This window comes from Selaginella moellendorffii, unplaced genomic scaffold (assembly GCF_000143415.4).
Source record: "Selaginella moellendorffii unplaced genomic scaffold, v1.0 SELMOscaffold_1, whole genome shotgun sequence".
Classification (NCBI taxonomy): Eukaryota; Viridiplantae; Streptophyta; class Lycopodiopsida; order Selaginellales; family Selaginellaceae; genus Selaginella; species Selaginella moellendorffii.
Genome location: NW_003314262.1, coordinates 1,843,455 through 1,850,270, shown reverse-complemented (window position 1 = coordinate 1,850,270; position 6,816 = coordinate 1,843,455). Strand labels below are relative to the sequence as shown.

At 52.2% G+C, this 6,816-nt stretch overlaps 2 protein-coding genes across 2 annotated transcripts; both read left to right on the top strand.

Moving 5' to 3' along the window:
* Positions 1-3,434: 3,434 nt before the first annotated feature.
* On the top strand, positions 3,435-4,625 carry LOC112348044. Its single transcript, XM_024679986.1, has 2 exons — positions 3,435-3,548; positions 3,762-4,625. The coding sequence occupies exons 1-2, from the start codon at positions 3,435-3,437 to the stop codon at positions 4,623-4,625; spliced, it is 978 nt and encodes a 325-aa protein (XP_024535754.1).
* An 801-nt stretch (positions 4,626-5,426) lies between these two features.
* On the top strand, positions 5,427-6,554 carry LOC9656954. The gene is made up of 4 exons (XM_024684942.1): positions 5,427-5,467; positions 5,580-6,176; positions 6,243-6,307; positions 6,385-6,554. The coding sequence occupies exons 2-4, from the start codon at positions 5,683-5,685 to the stop codon at positions 6,471-6,473; spliced, it is 648 nt and encodes a 215-aa protein (XP_024540710.1). The 5' UTR covers positions 5,427-5,467; positions 5,580-5,682; the 3' UTR covers positions 6,474-6,554.
* Positions 6,555-6,816: the final 262 nt, after the last annotated feature.

Here is a 6,816-nt window from a genome sequence, read left to right as displayed (position 1 = left end):
CACCACCATTTAAGCATGTGCAAAGATGTCATGATAATTATCAATCGCCAAATTTGTTCTGTCAATGGTTAAAGCTCTAGGACAGCTTCTTTTGAAATGAATCGTGAATTATGCTCTTGAGCCGGCAGAAGAGCAAGACAGTGGACTATAAATGTACTGCTGGTTACTGCTGGTTCAACGGGTTTTGAAATGATAGTATATTCTATGAAAATTTAATTAGAGCAAAAGGAAGAACCAAATCGTCAAAGCATTTGGTAGAGCGCTTGAAGCTTCTCTATCTCGATCAATCTCGCGGCACTATCGCCTTTCCAATTCTCCACCACCATCTCGTAAACTCGCCGCTGCTGCCGAGGATTGTCAATCGCCTGGCGAACATCGACTTCGCCGCAGAGCTTGAGCCTCTTGGACGCCGGCGTCAAGCTCTCCACCACGTCGCCCAAGCTCGGCTCCCTCGACACATACTCCATCCTCACCTCCACAAGCTTCTTCATCGCCCTCTTCACGCCATCCCCAAGGTTCACGGCCTCTTTCACGAGCTCCTCCTCCCTCTCCAGCATCCTCCTCAACAGATTCGCCCTCTTGCTCACGCACTCCACCATCGCTCCCAGCAACTCCTCGTCCTCCAGCCATAGCAAGAGCTCGAAAAACTTCTTCTGCTTCTTCCAAGTCTTGTACACCTTCTCCTCACTGTCAACGTCGTCATAAAATCGATCCTTCTGTCTGCTGCTGGAGGTGGCACCGTGGTATTCAATCCAGGAACTCATCTCCGCTATATCAGCCGTGGCCACCACCTCATCCTTGCAAAGCTTGACCAACACCTTCTTGGCCGCCTCGTTGTTCTTCAAGCCAACCAAGCCCGCAGCCTTTTGAATCATGTTGATCGCAGCACAACGATGGTACTCGCCCAGAATGTAGTCGCCCAGAATGACCTCGGGCTTTAGCAGCAGTGCAACCACAATCCAGTGCTCTTGTAGACTGGTCCTTCCCGGATCCGTTAACTTCTGTGTAGCACAGTCGCAAGGAAAAGGCCTGGCAGCAAAACGCAGCGCTTCATCGTGGTGTCCCAGCGATTCTAGCTCCAGCATAAACTCCACCATGTCGCCCACGTACGCCTCACATAGCCCTTTCGATCCGGAATAGACATAATCATAGTAAGAGGAACGGTTTTCCTTCTCCGCTTTCGCTTTCGCTTCCGCCATCTTCTTCCTTTCGTCCCAGGCTCCCTCCACTTCACTGGTGCGGCTCGGGAAATAATGCATCACTTTGGCCAGCGTTCCGCCGCGCAGCCTCGGGAGAGTTAGCTTGGCGAGGATCTGCGAGGCCTCCTCCTGGAGCCCAGATTCGAGGCAAAAATCAACCAAGAGCATGATCCCATCATCTTCTCTTTTCCGTTTGTAACTGTCCTGGAACTCGGCCGGGAGCTCGGTGGAGATCGCGATGAGCTTGGCACACAACAGCTTTGCAGCTCCAATGGCCCCGTCCTGATACCCGACCTGGTCCCGCAGCCGCGAAGGAAAGCCTCCCAGCTTCATCACAGCGGCATGCCACGCAGGAGCTTCACCACCTTTGTCTTGCCTTAGAAAGGATACTTGTTTCCTAGGTGGAGTCTTCTCCACGCGCTCGATGACTCCAGCAATGATCTCCTTGCAAGCCTCCCAGCCGTAAGCTTGCACGGCAATGGCGAATTCCTTGGTGTCTATCAGCTCCACACCCCAGCTCCTCATGATCGACAGCACCTCGTCGCTAAGCCCAGACTTGACGCAAACTTCGAGCAGCTTTGCCGGATCTTGGAAGAGCTCTTGTTTCTCCTCAAAGCTGTAATAGTCCCTTTCGAGAAGTGAAGCCAGCGAATCAAACCGGTGTGTCAAAGACGTGACAATCTCCTGCAAGTGTCCCCTCGACGGTGATCCAGGAGCTGCAAAGTCACTGCCATAAGTTTCTCTCATCCAGTCCAGCACCCACGCTACGTCCTCCAACGACGAGCAGATCGTTCTCATGAAGCTGTCCTTGGGCCAAACCACGAGCACTGCTACGTGATAGAAGTACTGATCAGTTCCACCTTCGTTGCCAGCCAGCATCCCTCCTTGGAACTCGTCCTCGAGGAAATCAAACAAGTCAATCTCGCTAATTGCGTCAGCGTCCTCGTCGTCATAATCGTAATCTGTCTTTGCTGTCTTTGCCGAGGCCCTGAGAACTTCTTGCTTGACGTCTATGTTCCACTTCTTAAACTTTGCTGGCTGGTCGTCCACCGTGATCCAATTGTCAATCACGTACTCAACCTCGGGCTCGTCCACCGCAATCTTATGCTTGGTGAGCATGCAGAGATGGAGCTCTAGAAACTCGCAAGCTCTCACGAGAGCGGCCACCACGCGGTCGTGACCCTTGAGCCCCGCGAAAGACAGGCTCGTCTTTGAGTACTTGTGAGCCAAAGGAACCGCCAGTAGCTTACGACCCTTCCTGTCTCTCTTGCTGACGTCTTGAACATCTTCTTTATCATCATTGCTATGGTCTTCATCATCATCATCTTTCATATCATCGTCCTGGTTATCATCATCTATATCATCACCTTCTGCTTGATCATCACCAGTGCCAGCAGCCCATTGCTGGAAGAGAGCTCTCACTCGGGGAAGAGCCGAGACGAACGACGGGACGTTCTCCGCGGGTATAAACTCCACGTTGTTCCTCACCAGGCTAAAAACCAGGCACAACCTCGACCCGCTCGTCACCTCCTTGAGCTGGTGCTCGCAGTCGCAAAAGAAGATCGTCGAGAAGTAGTGGCTGGAGCTCCCGTCCGAGAAATCAAACTCGCAGCACTGCCGTCCCTGGCGGACCGCGAGAGCCGCGCCGCTGTGTCCCGTGCTCGTCGGAAGTTGCAAGATCATGGTGGCAAACATGCCATCTTCCTTCTCCGTGTCCCTGTGGAACTTGAAGTGGCCGCCAGCCTCGTAGAGCAGCAGCTTGTAGAGCTTGACGTCGAGCTCCAGAGCAGTGGAATCCAGCCCCATGGCGGCGAGTCCATGAGCGGCCAAGTCGCGGGCCACCGACGAGAAGAAGTTTGGAACATCGGGGCAAGAGACCTTGTCGGGATTGATCTGCCAAGCTCGCCTCACATCCGTGTCGACGAGAGTTCTCTCCCCAAGGCCGTATGGAGCTTGCTGGGACACGGACTTTATCTTGGCGAGACCTAGCGGCGAAAGTGGAAGACTGATCCTCTCGGCACCCTCCACATGCAGCGATGCTGGCATCCGAAACTTTGCTACGTCAATCTCACCTCCGGTGGCGAAGATCTCGCGGTCGCACCACAGCGCCTTGTTGAGCTGCTCCACAGCCATCCTCTTTCCCATGCCAAAAACCCTAGCAAAGAGGTTGCGAAAATTACGTTTGTGAAAAAATTTCATATGATGTAATCATTGAAGTCTTATTAATATTTCACAATGCCGGATGAGCCTGGAAAAAAGAAAGAAGCGATGGTGGCTTCTCGTTCACAGAGTATGGAGTTCGCTCACCAGAAGACAGTGTTTTATGAGATGTATGTCACTAGGGAGACTGTCCATTAGTTCCAACGCATCATTCTCGGGCCAGGTACTTAGATCGAAGTGGCTAACCTTAAAATTAGGTCAACCAGGGGTTTAGGGCTCCATGGCACATGGACCAGCTTCTAGAAGGGGGCCGTGGGGCACGTGGGCTAGTACCATAAAACTCAGGACCTCGGGGATGAGTAACCATAAGCTAGTTTTGACGTACTCGTACGACACTGGCAGTGGCCCATCGCGATAGGGCCCAATGGTACTATAAATTTCCCACGAACAGAGTGTGATCTTGTTCTTGCAAGACTCTTTGGATTACTAGTTCTTAGATCTCTCATGGCTGATTTCCAATCTCTCCCCGACGATCTCATCGTCGACAGCATTCTGTCCAAGATCAGGGACGCCAAGGCGCTGCTGCGCTGCTCGGCCGTGGCGCGGGACTGGCGGCGCTGGACGGCGCGCGTCCCGGCTCTGCATTTCGACTTCCCCAAGTCGTGGAAGCAGGATTGCGTGGTGAGGTCGCTCGACGCCGAGAAGATCGTCTGGGCGGCCATCTCCAGGGTCCAGGGCGGCGGCATCGGCGAGCTATCGCTGCGATTCTCGCCCACGGAGCCATCGCTCGTCTGCTTGTGCGAGAATGCCGTCCAGCTGTGGATCCAGCACGTTAGCGCCAGCGTCCGCGAGCTCAAGCTCAGCAACAAGGGCTGTGCCTTCTCGGAGCTCCTCCCCTCTCTCTCCAGATGCGCCAGGCTCTCCTCCCTCTCGCTCGAGTTTGGGTACTTCGATGGAATCCCCCAGGGCTGCCGCTTCCCGGAGCTCAAGAAATGCCGCTTCGCCAATGTGATCTTCCACGGCGACGATCTGGAGAGATTCGTGGCGTGCTGCCCGGCGCTGGAGGAGCTGACGATCGACGAGTGCTTCTCCACGCAGATCCCAGTCGTGACGCTGCGCAGCGGATCCATCCGCGCGCTCGTCATCGCCGAGACGCGATTCAATCGCCTGGCGGTGGAGGCCGAGAAGCTGGGAGAGCTGACCATCGCTCCAAAGAGCTTTCCAGTGGATTTGCTGCCAGGGAAAAGCGAATATCCATCCAATTGACCTTTTCGAAACTAGCTTAGGGTTTTAGATCCACCGGTATGCCGCAAAATATGCGTATCATTGAGAGCCACATTCTGAGCAAAAGCTTGAGCGATTTGTGTGTTTATTTCTCTTCTTGACTGTTTGATCACTAAGAATTCTTAGAACCTTCGGTTGGCCTGGACGAAAAATAACAAAGGACATGTGAAAGCATGTAAGCTTTAACACTGATGTTCTCTCACGATTTTCTTGTGCCTGCACGGTGTGGTCTCGATGCGCAAGTAGTTATTGACGCATGCAATTTTTTTTTCTTTTGTTTTTCGGGGAGGCTCAAACAAAACTTACAAACAATATCCGTAGTTTCTTTGTCTTTTTAAAGTTTTCTCGATCTTAGTGTTGCTTGTCTCACGGTTTGGCTTAGTCTAAAGGTCGTGCATCCGATGAAAGCGCAAAAGGTCATCGAGAGAAGTGTCAAGGAAGAAACTCTTCGAGAAAACCGGCATTACGTACAGACCAAGTTTACTGCCGGGAAACTACACAACACGGGGTAACTTTCGTGTGAATTCTAGTCTCTACAGTGTCGCTCTCAGCAGTGCCGTTGCGATGAAGCACCTTCCCGGTGTCCTGATGAGCGTTGCAAAACGGATTGATGGAAGTGGTGTTTTCATGGTACCGCGCCATCAAAGTTTTCCTCCACGGAAGCTTGCGATACTTTGCTCGCCATGCGCCTGGCATGAGAGCTGTATATGTACCAGAAGATTGTGGAGCGATGGCCAAGCGTCATGGAGCATTTCGGGTAGATTCGTCACACCGCCAGCGTGATGGCCTTCAAGTTCCATGTCAACTTCGGATGGATCATCTGTGTAAGTGGTGCTTTTCTTCCTCTTGTTTGTTTTAGTTTTCTTTCTCCGGTTTCCTGTTTCTGGTTTCGTAAAGCAGTGCCTTACATGTCTTTCTAGAGTTTGTCTCTCTCAGGAGCAGAGTACGCACTGAGCACGCCAGTTTCTCCGTGGTACATTAAAAGCAGAGCATCCGGCAGGGCATTGCGATCGAGCTCTCTGCGCGGCAGCAGAAGAGAATGATGCTCTCGTTGTCCAGTTTCGCCAGGACGTGCTCGCTTCTCCCGAGAGCAAACGCAAGAGCTTCTCGCCACCGCCATCCTTCGGTGCTTTGCTTCAGAGAAGACGACACTTCGCCAGAGTTTTTCCCTGCTGTGATCCGAGAGCTGCCGAGCGCAGTTCTGGAGTTCACTCCAGGTGGGCGATTCCGGCGCTTCCAGCAGCCGGGGGAGATTTGCAGCACCAGTAGCAACGATTGGGGATCCGGCAACAACAACAATGACGATGGAAGCAACCGAAGGGGCTGGCGTGGTCACGGAGACAACAACAACAGTGGAGAGAAGCACTCGTCCCTCGTCGCTGCGAGAGTGCTGCTTGCATTCTCGGCTTTCCATCTGGGATACTGTATCGCGGCATGGATGAGGAAAGATGGTGACAAGCTGGGGATCGAATTCTATGGAGTTGGACTCGGCCTCGTTTGCTTCCTCGCCACCGCCGCCGTGTTCGTGAGCTTGTAAGTTTCTTTGCTGTTTGTTTTTGGTCTCCATTCTTATATAGTTTCGTGAGCTTTGGCTTTCAGAGGAGCTGTGAGCAGTGAGAAACTTGTGGCGATTTGGACTTGCTTGGCGGCGATGATAGCAACAGGCAAGTGTGTTTTCTTCTTTTTGAACATTGCGAAAGCTTTGCGGTAGAATAAACAATTTTTTTTTTTCGGGTGACAGCCGAGAAATGCTTCTTCCGGAAGCACAGGAGATTGTCTGGCTTCGTGCTCTTGTTTGGAATCTCGACAGTGGCAACTCTCTGCGTGTAATTTTACGGTTGACTAGTTTGACTTGTAATCTTTCGCCACGCAAGCTTTAAGTCAACTATCGGCGGCCAGCGCGCCACGTCACGGCCTCTTTGTACGGAAGTTTTTCTCTTCATGCTATGATCTGTTCTTATGAATGATTACATGCCTGAGCGGACCTCACTCGCATTTGCCCGTACTGAAGCATTTGCTCCAGGAAATTTCTGTTTCATACACGAATTTTCTCCAGGGAAATGCGTGCTCGCAATGCTGGATTCACAGGACTCCTAAAAGACGCCCGGTCCACTCGAGAACAGGACGAGCTCTTATGTTTGATGTTGTCTTTTAATTTGTCGGTCGTTTTTGA

Coding starts and splice junctions, on each gene's coding strand:
- LOC112348044 (XM_024679986.1), top strand. CDS start 3,435: ATGCCGGATGAGCCTGGAAAAAAGAAAGAAGCGATGGTGGCTTCTCGT. Junction 3,549..3,761: donor TGTATGTCACTAGGGAGACT/GTCCATTAGTTC, acceptor CGACACTGGCAG/TGGCCCATCGCGATAGGGCC.
- LOC9656954 (XM_024684942.1), top strand. CDS start 5,683: ATGATGCTCTCGTTGTCCAGTTTCGCCAGGACGTGCTCGCTTCTCCCG. Junction 6,177..6,242: donor GCCGCCGTGTTCGTGAGCTT/GTAAGTTTCTTT, acceptor TTTGGCTTTCAG/AGGAGCTGTGAGCAGTGAGA. Junction 6,308..6,384: donor GGCGGCGATGATAGCAACAG/GCAAGTGTGTTT, acceptor TTCGGGTGACAG/CCGAGAAATGCTTCTTCCGG.